We start from the raw sequence: 20204 nt of genomic DNA on the forward strand, positions 1-20204 counted from the left end.
AAATCCCGTCATCCGGGAATATGATTAAATACGGTTTCGGGCATGCGCAGTTGTTCCTCAGCGCTTCGACCTCTGCAGCCGGTAAGTGAAGGGGAGGCAAATGGGGATCTACGCTGAAACATTTTAACAATCCATTTTCATCTTCATGTCTAAAGTCTTTTTGATCCCACACCGACACATAATTTATGTGAATACAGTTGTTTTGCACATAACGTTAATCGTTTTTATGTATTCGCTGTATCTTTGAATTTGTAGTGAAATTATCATTGACCTTAGCGACTGTTCTCTCTTTTTTTGTTGTTGAGACAACCAGGTGACTCGTCAAGTTGATTTTATCAGTCAACACATTAAACTAATATGTACGCCTGTGCGAAGTTCGTCTCTACGCCTGCACTGGTGAGTTGTGATAGTAATGATGCATATAAGTTGTCATAGCATAATGTTAACTAGGCAAGTTAGATGGGCCTGCTGAATTTATACTTATTTGTGACTTAGGAACTGCTGTAACGTTTCAGTGCATGCAATTGTGCACACTGAATTGTAAGAAACTTGGCTTGAAATGTAATTGAAATCAACGTAGCTAGCTAACCTTTAAAAATAATTATAATAATTGTTAAACCTGCTCTTAGAAAATAACGTTACCTCTTGTCACCTAAGCTAGGTTGCCAGCTTTAGCTATGCTTACATTAGGTTGCTAACCATCGCTCGTTAGCTTTCGAATGAGCCAATGAGACTTTGTAATTTCAAGGTCATGCAGAAATAAAGCAGCAAAGACTGCTTTCATTTGGCTATGTGCATTTGCTACTAGTAATGTCAATCCTAGTTGTGCCCTTTGCCAGTTTGGCGTTTGGGTATTTTGGACCATGGCAGTACATATTGATCCACTCCATAATGCCCTCTGAGTTGGTCGTCTAGGACATCTGCAAGGGCTGGTTCAATCACACCAGTAGAGGCAGATATTTGGAACTAAACACTGCAGTGCTTCCATGCATTTGTCATGTTTAACAGCACATTCTCCTCAGTGTGTGTGGGAGGGGGGCTCTGTAGCTTGCTAGTAGTATGTAGCAAGCTACTAGTTACTTGTTGTACTGCCCACATCTGACTTGTACAGTTGATCAGTGGTGATGTACATATGATTTGGCCATGTGTCCCCTTGCGACTGTTAACACATGTTATTTATTTTTGTAGTGGTGTGTTTATAATCAAGTTACAATAATGTTATGGAAGTTACATCACTTAACGTATACCATTTTTTTTTAATGTGCAGGTCCGTGCTGGATCCAGGGCATTATACAGACCTCTCTCTGCGTCTGTGCTTTCCCGGCCGGATGTCAGAACAGGAGAGGTGAGTGTCTACCTGCCCCTATTACCCCTTAGCGCCCTTACCCTGAGGAACAACATCAACTTCTATGGACAACTGATGCTACCTTTTAGTCTAGATTTTTTTTCCTTAGGTAAAATGTTGCTGATAGAAATGATAAGGAAACAGCCCTCTGTTCTCTTCCAAATTTTATTGGACCCCTCTGCAATGATTTAAGTGTTGTCTTAATCATAAATTATTGTAATATTTATCTTCAAGCTGTTTTTTATGATCAATTGGTTCATAATTTTTTGTGACTTTTTATTTGTTGCTCCCAGGCTAGCACTGACTTTGTGCCACAGAGTGCCTTTTCTCAGGTAGCACTGCGGGGTTTCCAGACTAGTGCTGTGAGCAGAGACATTGACACAGCAGCCAAGTTCATCGGCGCTGGAGCTGCCACAGTTGGAGTGGCTGGTTCTGGTGCTGGAATCGGGACTGTGTTCGGCAGCCTTATCATCGGCTATGCAAGGTAAATATTGCCATTAGTAGATATTGGGGCGGCAGGGTAGCCTAGTGGTTAGCGCGTTGGACTAGTAACCGGAAGGTTCAAATCCCCAAGCTGACAAGGTACAAATCTGTCATTCTGCAACCTGAACAGGCAGTTAACCCACTGTTCCTAGGCCGTCATTGAAAATAATAATTTGTTCTTAACTGACTTGCCTAGGTAAATAAAGGTATTTTTTTATATATATTTTTATCAATATGGTGCCCTACTTTATGCCTTTTATGTGGATCTTTTTTGATTTTTGTCCATTTTCTTTTTACAATGTTTGTGAAAATGGTTAACAATCGCTATGGCTGCAAGTCTATCCCACAGTTTTGATTCATGGCACTAGCAATTATATATATTTTTTTCTCCCCAGGAACCCTTCTCTAAAGCAGCAGCTTTTCTCCTATGCTATCCTGGGATTTGCCCTGTCTGAAGCCATGGGTCTGTTCTGCTTGATGGTTGCTTTCCTGATCCTGTTTGCCATGTAAATAGGTCTACTGCAGATGGTGATCATGATTTTGAAACCACAGCTGTGGCTACCTATTTTACTCGAGCAACCCAAATTGTTCAGTGTTGGGGTCATAGAATTGTACATTTTCCAAGTTTTTGTTGAAGGCTGACAAAAGAAAAGGCATGTATTGTAAAAATGTAACCAATTACAGAATTAAATGCATGTATTTCACTTTAAAATGGTTTAGCTATTTTGTGTGTAGCCCCACTTCCCTGCAAAACATTTTCAAAGGAACACCAGATTTTGGATTAACAAATGCATTTCTCTAGTGTGTGCCCTTCAGCTCAAAACAAAGCATATAGGCATGTTAACTGCAGGTTGATTGCAATCAAGTGAGTTTAAGTACATTTTTACTGTACTTTTGGTTATCATATGCTTTTCTTAATTGTAATAAATACTGAAGTCATCTTTCACTGGTGTAATACAATGTCCTCTTTTTGCTATTCCATGAAAAATGATCAACTTGACTCTGCTTTGCATTTATTTTTTTAGAACAACCATTTAATATATGTTAAAGTTGACAATAGATGCTGATATTGGGTCAGTTTTGCGTTAGGATTGGGGAAGCTGATCTGAGCTTTTTACCTAGGGCAAACTTCACCCCAAAGCCATACATTTTGCTTGATCTTGAAGATATTTTAGATTTGGGGTGAGATTTAGTTCAGCTGTTGGATTGCAATTGAATAGACACTTCCAATCTCTTACATTTTGAGATTATAAACTTCAGCGCTAAGTAAACATTTTGGTTGTCATGAGCAGATATTATTTATGGATACCTGTAGTTAAAACATTCATAGCAGAGATGATCTAACATTGGCTGTTCAATTTAATCTGCATGCTAAATTGAAACAGTTTGGGTCCATTGAATTTCACTTTCTATATTGAATACAAAACATGGAGTTTGGATCCTGTGCAGTGCCTGGGCTTTTGAATTGACCCTCCATTATTTTTCACTATGCATTGCTTTGTAATAGTGGGATAGCCTTTGTTGTGGCATAGTTGACTTGGTGCTAATGCGAGGGGGGAGGGAATAATGCATGTGAGTGGACAGTGCAGTGTGCTGCTAATGGCTTTGGAGCTGTCTGAATAGACACTTCCAATCTCTTGCATTTTGAGATTATAAACTTCAGCGCTAAGTAAACATTTTGGTTGTCATGAGCAGATATTATTTATGGATACCGGTAGTTAAAACATTCATAGCAGAGATGATCTAACATTGGCTGTTCAATTTAATCTGCATGCTAAATTGAAACAGTTTGGGTCCATTGAATTTCACTTTCTATATTGAATACAAAACATGGAGTTTTGATCCTGTGCAGTGCCTGGGCTTTTGAATTGACCCTCCATTATTTCTCACTATGCATTGCTTTGTAATAGTGGGATAGCCTTTGTTGTGGCATAGTTGACTTGGTGCTAATGCGAGGGGGGAGGGAATAATGCATGTGAGTGGACAGTGCAGTGTGCTGCTAATGGCTTTGGAGCTGTCTGATTCTGCCCAATGACCCCCCCCCCTTGCTGTGACCTTAATTCTTCATTCCTGTGAATGCTGCCTCCCACCGCTCAGCCCATTGACACTACCAAAAACAAACTGCATCTGCTCCCATCCTGATTTTTAACTGTTTAATTACTTATGTGCTATGTATGTAATTACGCTATAGCTGCCAAGTACAGCCTACAAGGCCTGGGCTTTATCTGGATGTGCTCCTTCTCATGACCCTACAAAATCAAGTTGGTAGCACACACACCTTCCATGAATAGGTATTTTGTATTTCTATGTATTATAAACCCCATTAGCTGCTGCCAAGGAAGCAGCTACTCTTCCCAGGGTCCAGCAAAATTAAGGCAGTTGTAAAAAAATAAACATTACAATACATTCACAACATATTAGGTATGGGCCATCAGGCCCCTACTCTACTACCACATATCTACAACACACAATCCATGTGTACGTGTGTATGACTGGTGGCACAAGTAGTGGTCTTACCTTTAGACTGCAGGATTTATGAATCGTTAGCTCAAACATTGCCTGTACTAGGCCTACTTGCAGAGCCGAATTTACAGTTAAGATTTCCATTTAGGATGTCCCAAAAAAACGAGAACGAAATTACAAGGACATCTCAACGGTATATTAATCTAATCAGACGTATGGATTCTCTCATCCTTCTAACATGGTGATTTAACTGGATTGCTGCTGCACGGGTCCATGCTTTCTGGGATCCTTGGGACTTCCCAAATTGAAATTTAAAATAGTTACGGGTAGGGACATCCTAAGGATCCCAGATAGCACCAACCCTGCCCCATCCTTTTCTGAGCAGCTTCACATGGTAACCATGGTAAAACTACGGCCTAAAATTGAGGCTGATGGTCACGTGATATCACAAGATGGCGACTTCGTTATAGAATATAGATAAGGTGTTTGTTGGGATCAATTATATTAGCTATATGCATGCATATGCAACCGGATAGATTACATATTGGCTTTATCCTCACTGTAGATAAATGCATGTTTGCATCTACGCCTGCTCCCATTCCTTAGGTTTGTTTATTTTTGTCATGAAGTCGGCGGTACTACTAGCGGTGACTCAGTGTGAGCAAATGTGTTAACTTAAGTGGCCAACGCTATCTAGCCTGGACTGGCTCTGTTATTGTAGTATAAACACTTTGATACAGTTTTCAAAAATGTTCCTAGTTGCTGAATGTTTTCTCGCAAAATAATATTTATTCACTGTATTCCCCTTATCAGCTTTCTAACGGCGGTGGAAATAGTCATATTGCGCATCAGATATCGCACCAAGAATGGCTCTAAATGTCTTTGGTAAGTTAACTAACGTTAGCTAGCTAACTGTTCCTTTCTGTCAGTTTTATACCTCGCTAGTTTCAATACCAGCTCTAACGCCAGCTTCCTAGTAATGCATGTGACCGATATGCAAATGTTTTGCTATAGAAATGTGATCTGTGTTTGTCCATCTAGCCAGCATTTTTTTGGCCTTGTCGGGAGGCCTGTAGAGTTCTTTCGCACGGTATAGAAACACCCCGCCTCATCAGATTTGTAGATACGATGTTCGATAGCTAACGCTAGCTAACTAACAGTTTATTTAAGTCATTGTCAACGTTCATGTATTATAGCCTTTTAAGCTATGTTAAAACCCCTTCATCACCAAATGGTATCACAAGACTTTTCAAGAGGTGGAATAGTAGACTACAGTCTATTGCCTTTTTTTGCATTAAACAAAAAACATTGACATATCTGTCTGTAACTTTTGAACTAAGAGAGGGAGAGAAAATACATACAGAACAGTTAGGGGGCTGGAAATTAAGTGCATTTCAAGTTTAAGATCGAGCTGACTTCCAGGCTGTGGGGGATGAGACTGCAAGCTCTGTGCTTTGGGACAGATATCCAGTGTATTCTGTCAGAACACACATGCCATAGTCCTTTCATGGTGTGATTGAAAGCACAGACTGCAGTCCTATGTAGTGCAATAGCTATTTGAGGGTCAGAACATCCTTGTACATTTACATTTAAGTCATTTAGCAGACGCTCTTATCCAGAGCGACTTACAAATTGGTGAATTCACCTTCTGACATCCAGTGGAACAGCCACTTACAATAGTGCATCTAAATCATTTAAGGGGGGGGGGGGGGTGAGAAGGATTACTTATCCTATCCTAGGTATTCCTTGAAGAGGTGGGGTTTCAGGTGTCTCCGGAAGGTGGTGATTGACTCTGCTGTCCTGGCGTCGTGAGGGAGTTTGTTCCACCATTGGGGGGCCAGAGCAGCGAACAGTTTTGACTGGGCTGAGCCCAGTCAAACACACACATATATACACACACATACATATATACACACACACACACACACACTGGGGCAAAAAAGTATTCAGTCAGCCACCAATTGTGAAAGTTCTCCCACCCAAAAAGATGAGGCCTGTAACTTTCATCATAGGTACACTTCAACTATGATAGACAAAATAAGAAAATTACAGGCCTCATCTTTTTAAGTGGGAGAACCTTGTAGTAGCCTAATTGAAATCTTTGTCAGTATTAAGTAGTAGCTCTTTTTAAAGCTATCCTACATAATGGTGTCGACCCAAACTGCATGTGCTACGGTAGTGGTATGGTTCAGTATAGAACAGTGGTATTTTTTTTTTGTAAGGATATGTTGCTACGAGTGGAGACAGAGCGACCCTACCAACCATGGCGGATGTGTGAAAAAGTCCTCATAAAACAATTTGGCTTGGCACCATAATGTTTTAATGTATTGATGAACTTACTTCTCAAGTACAATAAGCCTAAGCTAATAACAATGTTAGATTTATTCTGTATTTGCATAAAATACCAAAATTAGTTTGGTATTGTTGATTAGGCTAGTTGCATAGTATCTTGCGTCTAGCCTAAAATGAGTGACCCTATATTATGCTTCAAGGCAATTCAGATGTGCTGAAGGCCCGCTAATGTAATCATTTGTTTGGGTTCAAAAATATCTTGTCTTGTTATTGAATCTGTAGAAAATCTAATTTGTCAGGGTGGCTTAATCAACACAGTTTAAGTGTAGTGTGTTAGAATGACCACCTGGAGGCACTGTCAATCAGGAAACAAAGATTTTTGGTAGCGTGTCAATGTTAAAGTTTAAGACTTGAAATGATGTTCTTCTTTCCTCAGACCATGATGAATACAGGCCGCCAGTGTGGAAATCTTACCGTGAGTATAAATGTATTCCAATGATGAAAATATTGTAGGGAGCACTGTAATCATGTTTTACTGACTGTTCTGTTTTTGCACAAGTGTATCAGCTCCAGCAGGAGGCACCACATCCACGGCGACTGACCTGCACCTCTGAGGTAATTGACTTGCTTTCAATAATTGACTTGCTTTCAATTTCTCATTTCAAAGAGAATAACAGATCTATAACTCACATTTCTATGTGAATTTGTTCGGGTCACCAAAAAGTTACATATTGCAGCTTTAGTTGCTAAATAAGTTGGGTGAATTTTGGCCCATTCCTCCTGACAGAGCTGGTGTAACTGAGTCAGCTTTGTAGGCCTCCTTGCTCGTACACACTTTTTCAGTTCTGCCCATACATTTTCTATAGGATTGAGGTCAGGGCTTTCTGTTTGCCACTCCAATACTGTGACTTTGTTGTCCTTAAAAGCCATTTTGCCACAACTTTGGAAATATGTTTGGGGACATTGTCCATTTGGAAGAAACCATTTGCAACCAAGCTTTTAACTTCCTGACTGATGTCCTGAGATGTTGCTTCAAAATATCCACATCATTTTCCTCCTCATGATGCCATCTATTTTGTGAAATGCACCAGTCCCTCCTGCAGCAAAGCACCCCCTCAACATGATGCTGCCACCCCCGTGCTTCACGGTTGGGATGGTGTTCTTCGGCTTCCAAGCCTCACCCTTTTTCCTCCAAACATAACGAAGGTCATTATGGCCAAACAGTTCTATTTTTGTTTCATCATTCCAGAGGACATTTCTCCAAAAAGTACAATCTCTGTCCCCATGTGCAGTTGCAAACCATAGTCTTGCTTTTTTTTATGGAGGATTTGGAACAGTGGTTTCTTCCTTGCTGAGTGGCCTTTCAGGTTATGTCGATATAGTACTGTGGACATGGATATTTTTGTATCTGTGTCCTCCAGCATCTTCACAAGGTCTTTTGCTGTTGTTCTGGGATTGATTTGCACCTTTCTCACCAAAGTACGCTCCTCTCTAGGAGACAGAACGCGTCTCCTTCTTGAGCGGTATGACGGCTGCGTGGTCCCATGGTGTTTATACTTGTGTACAATTGTTTGCACAGATGAACGTGGTACCTTCAGGCGTTTGGAAATTGCTCCCAAGGATGAACCAGACTTGTGGAGGACTACAATTTTTTTTCTGAGGTCTTGGCTGATTTCTTTTGATTTTCCCATGATGTCAAGCAAAGAGGCACCGATTCTGAAGGTAGGCCTTGAAATACATCCACAGGTACACTTCCAATTGACTCAAATTAGGTCAATTAGCCTGTCAAAGGCTTCTAAAGCCATGACATCCTTTTCTGGATTTTTCCAAGCTTTTTAAAGACACAGTCAAATTAGTGTATGTAAACTTCTGACCCACTGGAATTGTGATATAGTGAATTATAAGTGAAATAATCTGTCCGTAAACAATTGTTGGAAAAATTACTTGTGTCATGCACAAAGTAGATGTTCTTGCCGACTTGCCAAAACTATAGTTTGCTAACAAGACATTTGTAGAGTGGTTGAACAAGTTTTAATGACTCCAACCTAAGTATATGTAAACGTCAGACTTCAACTGTGTGTGTGTATATATATATATATATATATATATATATACATACATACATACATACATACATACATACATACATACATACATACATACATACATACATACATACATACATACATACATACATACATACATACATACATACATACATACATACAGTGAGGGGGAAAAAGTATTTGATCCCCTGCTGATTTTGTACGTTCGCCCACTGACAAAGAAATTATCAGTCTATAATTTTTATCTTAGGTTTGTTTGGAACAGTGAGAGACAGAATAACAACAACAAAAATCCAGAAAAACGCAAGTCAAAAATGTTGGAAATTGATTTGCATTTTAATGAGGGAAATAAGTATTTGACCACTCTGCAAAACATGACTTAGTACTTGGTGGCAAAACCCTTGTTGGCAATCAGAGGTCAGACGTTTCTTGCAGTTGGCCACCAGGTTTGCACACGTCTCAGGAGGGATTTTGTCCCACTCCTCTGTGCAGATCTTCTCCAAGTCATTAAGGTTTCGAGGCTGATGTTTGGCAACTCGAACCTTCAGGTTCCTCCACAGATCTTCTATGGGATTAAGGTCTGGAGACTTGCTTTGCCACTCCAGAACTGTGCTTCTTCTTGTGCCACTCCTTTGTTGCCTTGGCCGTGTGTTTTGGTTTATTGTCATGCTGGAATACCTATCCACGACCCATTTTCAATGCCCTGGCTGAGGGAAGGAGGTTCTCACCCAAGATTTGACGGTACGTGGCCCCGTCCATTGTCCCTTTGATGCAGTGAAGTTGTCCTGTCCCCTTAGCAGAAAAACACCCCCAAAGCATAATGTTTCCACCTCCATGTTTGACAGTGGGGATGGTGTTCTTGGCGTCATAGGCATCATTCCTCTTCCTCCAAACACGTTGAGTTGATGCCAAAGAGCTCCATTTTGGTCTCATCTGACCACAACACTTTCACCCAGTTGTCCCCTGAATCATTAAGATGTTCATTGGCAAACTTCAGACGGGCATGTATATGTGCTTTCTTGAGCAGGGGGACCTTGCGGCAGGATTTCAGTCCTTCACGGTGTAGTGTGTTACCAATAGTTTTGGTGACCATGGTCCCAGCTGCCTTGAGATCATTGACAAGATCCTCCCGTGTAGTTCTGGGCTGATTCCTCACCGTTCTCATGATCATTGCAACTCCACGAGGTGAGATCTTGCATGGAGCCCCAGGCCGAGGGATATTGACAGTTCTTTTGTGTTTCTTCCAACTGTTGTCACCTTCTCACCAAGCTGCTTGGCTATGGTCTTGTAGGTCTACAATCTTGTCCCTGACATCCTTGGAGATCTCTTTGGTCTTGGCCATGGTGGAGAGTTTGGAATCTGATTGATTGCTTCTGTGGACAGGTGTATTTTATACAGGTAACAAACTGAGATTAGGAGCACTCCCTTTAAGAGTTTGCACCTAATCTCAGCTCGTTATCTGTATAAAAGACACCTAGGAGCCAGAAATCTTTCTGATTGAGAGGGGGTCAAATACTTATTTCCCTCATTAAAATGCAAATCAATTTATAACATTTTTGACATGAGTTTTTCTGGATTTTTGTTGTTGTTATTCTGTCTCTCACTGTTCAAATAAGCCTACCATTAAAATTATAGACTGATAATTTCTTTCATATATATATATATATTCTTTAATATATTCAACTGGCTATGAAGTGAAATTAATATCTCTGCGGGGTCTCAACGTTTCTATGGGAATGTGACATCACTAACAGTGTGGTCAACGCCACAGAGAATCCAGTGCAGTTGTCCAGGCCTATACTACCTGAAATATCTGCTAGAAATTCACATATCAAAATGTATTACTGTTGTGTTGCAGTTAGGGGTTGGGAGGTATTCCTATTTTCAGAACATTTATGTACAATACCAGGATATTCGGTTTTACCGAACATGCACACAACGGGCAATACGTACATACATACATACATACATATATACATACAGTGGGGCAAAAAAGTATTCAGTCAGCCACCAATTGTGCAAGTTCTCCCACTTAAAAAGATGAGGCCTGTAATTTTCTTATTTTGTCTGTCATAGTTGAAGTGTACCTATGATGAAAATTACAGGCCTCATCTTTTTAAGTGGGAGAACTTTCACAATTGGTGGCTGACTAAATACTTTTTTGCCCCAGTGTGTGTGTGTGTATATATGTGTGTGTTTGACTGGGCTCAGCCCAGTCAAAACTTTTCGCTGCTCTGGCCCCCCAATGGTGGAACAAACTCCCTCACGACGCCAGGACAGCAGAGTCAATCACCACCTTCCGGAGACACCTGAAACCCCACCTCTTCAAGGAATACCTAGGATAGGATAAGTAATCCTTCTCACCCCCCCCCCCCTTAAATGATTTAGATGCACTATTGTAAGTGGCTGTTCCACTGGATGTCAGAAGGTGAATTCACCAATTTGTAAGTCGCTCTGGATAAGAGCGTCTGCTAAATGACTTAAATGTAAATATATATATATGCCGCCATTTCACTTCATAGCCAGTTGAATATATTAAAGAAAAGGCTTGCAAGAGTGTAATAAGGGATGCAAAAAATAATAATTCTAGCCGTCTCACGGAGTATTATTACCTTCCGGCTTGGCCAGCCCCTTGATGGACACCTGTGCATGCTAGCATTGTCTCTGACCATGGTGCTTATCCAGTGACCTTCCTCTGAAACACCTAGATGGTGGGTATTTAGATCCTATTTTAAGTTTGCTATATGTCTTCACAGTAGTCGAGTCGCGTAGCATACGGTGGATAATTCTTTATCTTCCATGATGTTGAGTTGTGTCCTACGGAATGCATCCCAGTGTTATAGTGATGCAAGTAAAGTACTATTGCGGTGACTTAGTTCTCCTCTGGTTAACCTTCCAACCTTCACAATCCGAAAACCAGAAGTCTATTTTTCTTGATTTACTTATCAATGGAATATTCTATTTGCTTTCAGGTGGATAACCGGCCCAAATACTATGGGAGAGAGTAAGTTGGATTATTTCAATATAGAATTTATATACAAAACTAGTCATTGCTGTAGTTTTTTTAAATCCAGTCTGCATCTGTATTTCCAATGTTCTTTCTTCTCCCCAGGTACCATGGGATGATCTCCAGAGAGGAGGCTGACCAGCTGCTGAGTGTGGCAGAGGGGAGTTACCTCATCAGAGAGAGCCAGAGGCAGCCTGGGACCTACACACTGGCCCTACGGTTAGGGCCACACACACCATTTCTTCAGATAGATTTTCCAAACAGTGTGATGCATGACTTCTTTTGATTTGTTTAGAATTTTTTGTAGTTACACCCCCCCCCCCCCCCCCCCCCCAATTTTGAGATTTACAATTGGTAGTTAGTCTTGTTCCATCACTTCAACTCCTCTACGGACTCGGGAGAGTTGAAGGTCGAGAGCCATGCGTCCTCCGAAACACGATTCTGCCAAGCCGTACTGCTTCTTCACACACTGCTGGCTTAACCCGGAAGCCAGCCGCACCAATGTGTCTGAGGAAGAAACACCTTTTAGCTGGTGACTTCAACATCTAAGCCTTTTGGTGGGGGTGGTTCTACTAAGCTAACATATGGAATTGCTTTAAGATTATCATTTATCTTTTTGATTTTGAATTTTAAGAACCCTTTAGGTACGCATATATACATATATACTAAAGTATGTGGACACCCCTTCAAATTAGTGGATTAGCCTATTTCCGCCTCACCTGTTGCTGGCAGGTGTATAAAATCGAACACACAGCCATGCAATCTCCTTAGACTAACATTGGCAGTAGAATGGCCTTACTTAAGAGCTCAGTGACTTTTACATGGCACCGTCATAGGATGCCACCTTTTCAACGAGTCAGTTCACGATATTTCTGCCTTGCTGGAGCTGCCCCTGTAAACTGTAAGTGCTGTAATTGTGAGTGGAAACGTCTAGGAGCAACAACGGCTCAGCCGTGAAAAGGTAGGCCACACACGCTCACAGAACGTGAAACCACCTGTCTTAGGCCCCTTAGTTCCAGTGAAGAGAGATCCTAACGCTATGGCATACAAAGACATTCTAGACAATTCTGTGCTTCCAACATTGTGGCAACAGTTTGGTGAAGGCCCTTTCCTGTTTCATCATGATAATGCCCTCGTGCATAAAGGGAGGACCACACAGAAATGGTTTGATCTGTGTGGAAGAACTTGTATGGCCTGCACAGAGCCTTGACCTCAACCCTATCAAACACCTTTGGGTTGGAATTGGAACACCGACTGTGAGCCAGGCCTAATCGCCCTAAATCAGTGCCCGACCTCACTAATGCTCTTGTGGCTGAATGGAAGTAAGTCCCCGCAGCAATGTTCCAACATCTAGTAGAAAGCCTTCCCAGAAGAGTGGAAGCTGTTATAGCAGTAAAGGGGGGACCAACTCCATATTAAAATGATTTTTAAATTAGATGTTCGAGTATGTCCACACTGTTGGTCATGTAGTGTATTATTGAATATCGCATTCAGAAATGTCAAATACGGCTCAGACTCATGTGTGACTCCAAGGCTTGCTAAGTCTTGCACACGTACACACACCGCCTACATATCAAGTCAAACTTTATTTGTCACATGCGCCAAGTACAACAGGTGAAATGCTTACTTACAAGCCCTTAACCAACAATGTAGTCCAAGAAAGAGTTAAGAAAATATTTACCAAGTAGAAAATAATAAAATGTAACACTATAATAACAATAGCGAGGCTATATACAGGGGGTACCCAGTCAATGTGTGGGGGTACAAGTTAGTTTTGGTGATTTGTACATGTAGGTAGGGGTAAAGTGACTATGCATAGATAATACATAGCGAGTAGCAGCAGTGTAATATGAATTTGGGCTGAGGGGGTGGGCATCAATGTAAATAGTGCGGGTGGCCATTTGATTAATTGTTCAGCAGTCTTATGTCTTGGGGGTAGAAATTGTTAAGCCTTTTGGTCCTAGATTTGGCGCTCCGGTACTGCTTGCCGTGTGGTAGCAGAGACAACAGTCAATGACTTGGGTGGTTGGAGTCTTTGACAATTTTTTTGGCCTTTCCTCTGATACCGCCTAGTACAGTGGGGCAATAAAGTATTTAGTCAGCCACCAATTGTGCAAGTTCTCCCACTTAAAAAGATGAGAGGCCTGTAATTTTCATCATAGGTACACTTCAACTATGACAGACAAAATGAGAAAGAAAAAAAATCTCCAGAAAATCACATTGTAGGATTTTTAATGAATTTATTTGCAAATTATTGTGGAAAATAAGTATTTGGTCAGTGTTGCTTGCCTTGATGCAAGCATGAAAGGCATTTAGCTAGTCTGGTAGGCTCGCGTCACTGAGCAGCTTGCGGCTGTGTTTCCCTTTGTAGTCTGTAATAGTTTTCAAGCCCTGCCACATCATCTGAGGAGCGTCAGAAACAGTCTAGTAGAATTCAATCTTAATCCACTCTGCCTGTTTGATGGTTCATCTAAGGGCGTAGCGGGATTTCTTATAAGCGTCCAGATAAGTGTCCCTCTCCTTGAAGCGGCAGCTCTTGCCTTTAGTTCGATGCAGCTGTTGCCTGTAATCCATGGCTTCTGGTTGGGATATTTACGTACTGTCATTGTGGGGATGATGTCGTCGAGGCACTTATTGATGAAGCCGATGACTGAGGTGATATATTCCTCATTGTCATTGGATGAATCCTGAAACATATTCCTTTCTGTGCTTGCAAAACAGTAATGTAGCGTATTGAGCGAGTCACTGGTACTTCCTGCTTCAGTTTTTGCTTGTAAGCAGGACTCAGGAGGAAAGAATGATGGTCAGATTTTCCAAATGGAGGGCGAGGGAGAGCTTTATGTGTCTGTTACAACCCATAAACAGCAAACTAAAACTACATCAAACTCCATAGATGGCTTTAAAGAGCTCGCACACATTAACGTCATATTCTTACTTTGGTCATTAAGAACATTAGGAAGGAAGAGTCCGTTTCTGTCCTACACTGATGATATGAATCACCAGGAAAATAAACATTGAATGATGTAGGGGAGTGTGTGTTCTTTATCTTGAAAGTTCAAATGTAATTCCATTGGGGGAACATAGGTTGTATGAGCAGCATTGATCAGCTTCTCTCAGCTGTCAAGTGCTTTATTGCCTATGCACTGGGGTCTGACTAAATGTAATTATTTATCCAGATCATTTTCCTTGAAGCTGCTGTGATGAAAATGTTGATTTCTTGTATTTATTGAGGTCAGCCAAGTTGTGCTTCTATTTTCAATCTGCCACTCTGTGCATTGCTTCGCTTATGTGTTTGCCTCTGCGACAGAGGAGTATACCTTCCTCTGTCGCAGATGTCGTTAGCGTGGTAAATCTAATGCACAGTGTATTCCCAGGTCTGGGCTCTGTCCTTGAAGCCAGTGAGAGGGCTGCCAAGTGTTTCTTTTTTTCATAATCCCCCAGTCTGAGGCTTCCCTCAAACCCTTTCTGTCTCGTTAAAGCAGATCGGCAGAGGTGATGAATGTTTTTGGCTCTGATTTTTAGTTTTTAAAACTAGGCCAGGGTTTGAAATTCTCATGTGAAAATTCATTGTTTTCCAAACAAGCAATGAGGTTTTGAAATGCAAATAAACTGCATTTCTTCCTCCTGTATATCTGAGAGAAAAAAACAGAAGTCTTTCTTTTCTCTCTGCTTCAGTGTCTCACCTCTGCTGATTCTTCGCTATAATTGCTTTCCATAAATATAATGAACTTTGCATCTGGTTAGTATTGGTGTAAGGATTCTTAGCTAGTTAGTTTAGGATGTCTCCTGAGTTATTTGTGCTGGTTTGTTTTTCTTTTCACACAGGAACACTTTTTTCTCTTCGCCAACTATCTCCCTTTATTTCTCATTGACAGATGAGGTTGAAATATTGGTCTCTTGCATCAACCCAATGATGAAGAATTACTTGCATTGTTCTCTCATGTTGTGCACAGTGATTGGATTTGCTGTCCGTACAGTGTAATGGTTGGCGCTTTCAGCATGCACATCTGAGAGGCCTTTTTCCTGTGAGATGAGGAATTTTGTTAGCTTTCACTATACACTTAATGTATTGATCAGCTCTAATAAAGGTCACCATTATTTATAACCACTATGTGCAGGGAATAAATTATTTGATCTAGCAGTCATTACTGGAAATAAAAACCTTTTTTAGTATTTTTGCTGAAAATTATTTAATTTGGTTTTCCACTGATCCAGGGTACGAGGAAGGAGAGGCAGGCAATTTTTTTAAAAATATTTTTTTAATGCTTTTAAGGTCGGCCCTTCATCCTAGGATTCCCCCCCCCCCCCCCCCCAGCTGTATGGCCTCCTCCTTATGCTTCCCACTTGAGGCGATGTAAAAACACTCTCCTACCCATAGAAACTGATTCTCACTGATTTTCCTCCCCCTTCCCTTTTCCTCTTTCCACCCTATATCCTGAACCCAGCTTTGGAAATCAAACCAGGAACTTCCGCCTCTACCGTGATGGGAAACACTTTGTTGGGGAGAAGCGCTTTGAGTCCATCCACGACCTTGTGACAGATGGGCTGATCACGCTCTACATCGAGACCAAGGCAGCAGAGTACATCGCTAAGATGACCATCAACCCAATCTATGAGCACATTGGCTACACAACACTCAACAAGGAGCCCACGCTGAAGAAACACTTGCCTGTGTGCCAGGAGGTTCCTGATGGGCCTGCGCCACAGGGAGAGCTGGGTGATGAGGAGAAAGGGGTAAGGAACACTCTCACTGTCCTAAAAATGTCAGCCTTTTACTGTACTGGAAAAGGAAACAAATGGAGCAGATGCTGAAATCAATGCAATGTGAAAACCAGGCAGAAGTGAATGTTTTCCATGTCAAGAAATTCCAGCTCTACTATTCTAATGTGCAGAAAGTTGGTAGCACTGCTCTTGTTGCTCACCAAAAGAAGATAGCCAGAATTTTTTTAGATGCATCCTGAGATCCGTTTTTAACACTTCATATTATTGAACTGAGTTTTGTGATTCATGGAACCTGGATTTGCTGGCGTGTGGGTGTGTACAGTGCGTTCTGAGAGTATTCAGACCTTTTGATTTTTTTCCACATTTTGTTACTTTACAGCCTTATTCTAAAATTGATTAAATCATTTTTCCCTCATCAATCTACACACAATACCACAATATGAAAATGTAAAAACAAGTTTTTATTTATTTATTTGCAAATGTGTTAATATTTTAAAAAGCATACCTTTTTACATAAGTATTCAGACACTTTGCTATGAGACTCGAAATTGAGTTCAGGTGCATCCTGTTTCCATTCATCATCCTTGATGTTTCTACAACTTGGAGTCCACCTGTCGATACATTCAACTGGTTACATTATTTGGAAAGGCTCACTCCGGTCTAAATAAGGTCCCACATTTGACCGTGCATGTCAGAGCAAAAACCAAGCCATGAGGTCGAAGTAATTCTCCGTAGGGCACCAAGACAGGATTGTGTCGAGGCACAGATCTGGGGAAGAGATTTAAAAAATGTCTTCAACATTGAAGGTCCCTAAGAACACACTGGACTCCTTTATGCTTAAATGGAGGAAGTTTGGAACCATTAAGACACTTCCTAGAGCTGGCCAAACGGAGCAATTGGGGGAGAAGGGCCTTGGTCAGGTGACCAAGAACCAGATGGTCACTCTGACTGTGCTCCAGAATTCTTCTATGGAGATGGAACCTTTCAGAATGACAACCATCTCTGCAGCACTCCACCAGTCAGTCCTTTATGGTAGTGCCCAGACAGAAGCCACTCCTTAGTAAAAGGCACATGACCGCCACTTGGAGTTTGCCAAAAGGCACCTAAAGGACTCTCAAAACTCCGTTGGAGTTTTTAAAATAAATTAGCAAAAATGTTAACCTTTTTTTGCTTTGTCATTGTGGGTTATTGTGTGTAGATTGAGGAAAAAACAACTAATCAATTTTAGAATAAGGCTAATGTAACGAGATGTGGAAAAAGTCAAGGGGTCTGAATACTTTCCGAATGCACTGCATGTACACAAAAACTGAACAAAAATATAAATGCAATTCTCGTCCAAAAAGTTGACTACATTTTGCTAAAAAAAGCACCTGGATGATCATCAAAAATCTTGGAAGAAGGTGAAATGGGCCCTATTTATCCCTGGTGCAAACCAACACTGCATTCCACAGTAAGAATCTTATACAAACGGTCAAGCATGGTTGTGGTAGTGTGACAGTTTGGGGTTGCTTTGCTGCCTCAGCACTTGGACGACTTGCCTCAGCACTTGGACGACCCAAGCACAGCTGGGTCATGCAGCAAGGCAATGATCCAAAACATACAATCAAGTCTACATGAAAATGGTTAAAAGTAACACATTTTAAGTTTTGGAATGGCCTAGCCAAAGTGGATATCTAATCCCAATTGCGATATTGTGGCAGGACTTGAAACGAGCAGTTCATCATTGAAAACCCACAAATGTCGCTGAGTTAAAGCAGTCCTGGATGCAGGAGTTGGCCAAAATTCCTCCAAAGCGATGTGAGAGACTGATCATCTACTACAGGAAGGATTTGGTTAGTCATTGTTGCTATAGGTGGCACAATCAGTTGAGTGTAAGGGGGCAATTATACTGAACAAAAATATAAATGCAATAATTTCAATTTTACAGTTCATATAAGGAAATAATTCAAATAAATTAGTCCCTAATCCATGGATATCACAGATGTCTTTAAAAAAAAGGTAGGGGCGTGGATCAGAACCAGTCAGTATCTGGTGTGACCACCACTTGTGTTGCGCTGCATGAGACATCTCCTTCACAAAGAGTTGATCAGGCTGTTGACTGTGACCTGTGGAATGTTATTCCACTCCTCTTCAATGGCTATGCGAATGCTAATTGACCTCATTTGAGTCAATTGGAGGTGTACCAGTGGATGTATTTCAAGCCCTACCTTCAAACTCCGTGCCTCTTTGCTTGACATCATGGGAAAATCAAAAGAAATCAGCCAAGACCTCAGACAAATTATTGTAGACCTCCACAAGTCTGGTTCATCCTTGGAAACAATTTCCAAATGCCTGAAGGTACCACATTCATCTGTACAAACAATAGTATGCAAACTCCATGGGACCACACAGGCGCCATACGGCTCAGGAAGGAGATGAATTTACTTTGGTGCGGAAAGTGCAAATCAATCCCATAACAACAGCCATGGCCCTTGTGAAGATGCTGGAGGAAACGGGTACAAAAGTATCTATTTCCACAGTAAAACGAGTCCTATATCAACATAACCTGAAAGGCCGCTTAGCAAGGAAGAAGCCACTGCTCCAAAACCGCCATAAAAAAGCCAGTCTACAGTTTGCAACTGCACATGGGGACAAAGATCATACTTTTTGGAGAAATGTCCTCTGGTCTGATGAAACAAAAATAGAACTGTTTGGCCATAATGACCATTGTTACAGTGCCTTGCGAAAGTATTCGGCCCCCTTGAACTTTGCGACCTTTTGCCACATTTCAGGCTTCAAACATAAAGAGATATAAAACTGTATTTTTTTGAAGAATCAACAACAAGTGGGACACAATCATGAAGTGGAACGACATTTATTGGATATTTCAAACTTTTTTAACAAATCAAAAACTGAAAAATTGGGCTTGCAAAATTATTCAGCCCCTTTACTTTCAGTGCAGCAAACTCTCTCCAGAAGTTCAGTGAAGATCTCTGAATGATCCAATGTTGACCTAAATGACTAATGATGATAAATACAATCCACCTGTGTGTAATCAAGTCTCTGTATAAATGCACCTGCACTGTGACAGTCTCAGAGGTCCGTTAAAAGCGCAGAGAGCATCATGAAGAACAAGGAACACACCAGGCAGGTCCGAGATACTGTTTTGAAGAAGTTTAAAGCCGGATTTGGATACAAAAAGATTTCCCAAGCTTTAAACATCCCAAGGAGCACTGTGCACGCCATAATATTGAAATGGAAGGAGTATCAGACCACTGCAAATCTACCAAGACCTGGCTGTCCCTCTAAACTTTCAGCTCATACAAGGAGAAGACTGATCAGAGATGCAGCCAAGAGGCCCATGATCACTCTGGATGAACTGCAGAGATCTACAGCTGAGGTGGGAGACTCTGTCCATAGGACAACAATCAGTCGTATATTGCACAAATCTGGCCTTTATGGAAGAGTGGCAAGAAGAAAGCCATTTCTTAAAGATATCCATAAAAAGTGTCGTTTAAAGTTTGCCACAAGCCACCTGGAAGACACACCAAACATGTGGAAGAAGGTGCTCTGGTCAGATGAAACCAAAATTGAACTTTTTGGCAACAACGCAAAACGTTATGTTTGGCGTAAAAGCAACACAGCTCATCACCCTGAACACACCATACCCACTGTCAAACATGGTGGTGGCAGCATCATGGTTTGGGCCTGCTTTTCTTCAGCAGGGACAGGGAAGATGGTTAAAATTGATGGGAAGATGGATGGAGCCAAATACAGAACCATTCTGGAAGAAAACCTGATGGAGTCTGCAAAAGACCTGAGACTGGGACGTAGATTTGTCTTCCAA

The 20204-nt window shown here is 41.2% G+C and overlaps 2 protein-coding genes across 6 annotated transcripts in view; both read left to right on the forward strand.

Moving 5' to 3' along the window:
* The first annotated feature begins 13 nt into the window (after nucleotides 1–13).
* On the forward strand, nucleotides 14–2774 carry atp5mc3b (ATP synthase membrane subunit c locus 3b). Of its 2 annotated transcripts, none has more exons than XM_064969354.1 (5): nucleotides 14–81; nucleotides 314–396; nucleotides 1268–1345; nucleotides 1639–1829; nucleotides 2224–2774. In XM_064969354.1, exons 2-5 carry the CDS (start codon nucleotides 358–360, stop codon nucleotides 2336–2338), a joined length of 423 nt encoding a protein of 140 aa, XP_064825426.1. In that variant the 5' UTR covers nucleotides 14–81; nucleotides 314–357; the 3' UTR covers nucleotides 2339–2774. The 2 variants fall into 2 exon arrangements, with proteins under 2 accessions (XP_064825426.1, XP_064825427.1); XM_064969355.1 differs by having other exon boundaries at nucleotides 51–81; nucleotides 306–396.
* Nucleotides 2775–4727: 1953 nt separating this feature from the next.
* The window catches only part of LOC135542428 (N-chimaerin-like), a 33034-nt gene continuing 17557 nt past the window's right edge, over nucleotides 4728–20204 (forward strand). Inside the window, exons 1-7 of one of the 4 annotated variants that reach the window (XM_064969357.1) lie at nucleotides 4728–4948; nucleotides 5105–5176; nucleotides 7020–7058; nucleotides 7143–7198; nucleotides 11622–11653; nucleotides 11762–11875; nucleotides 16102–16390. In XM_064969357.1, the coding sequence (XP_064825429.1) occupies nucleotides 5158–5176; nucleotides 7020–7058; nucleotides 7143–7198; nucleotides 11622–11653; nucleotides 11762–11875; nucleotides 16102–16390 (549 nt within the window). In that variant the 5' untranslated portion in view covers nucleotides 4728–4948; nucleotides 5105–5157. Of the gene's footprint in view, nucleotides 4949–5104; nucleotides 5177–7019; nucleotides 7059–7142; nucleotides 7199–8175; nucleotides 8306–11621; nucleotides 11654–11761; nucleotides 11876–16101; nucleotides 16391–20204 lie in introns of those variants that run through there. The other 3 variants (XM_064969356.1, XM_064969358.1, XM_064969360.1) reach the window with 3 other exon arrangements.

This window comes from Oncorhynchus masou, chromosome 6, assembly GCF_036934945.1.
Source record: "Oncorhynchus masou masou isolate Uvic2021 chromosome 6, UVic_Omas_1.1, whole genome shotgun sequence".
Classification (NCBI taxonomy): Eukaryota; Metazoa; Chordata; class Actinopteri; order Salmoniformes; family Salmonidae; genus Oncorhynchus; species Oncorhynchus masou.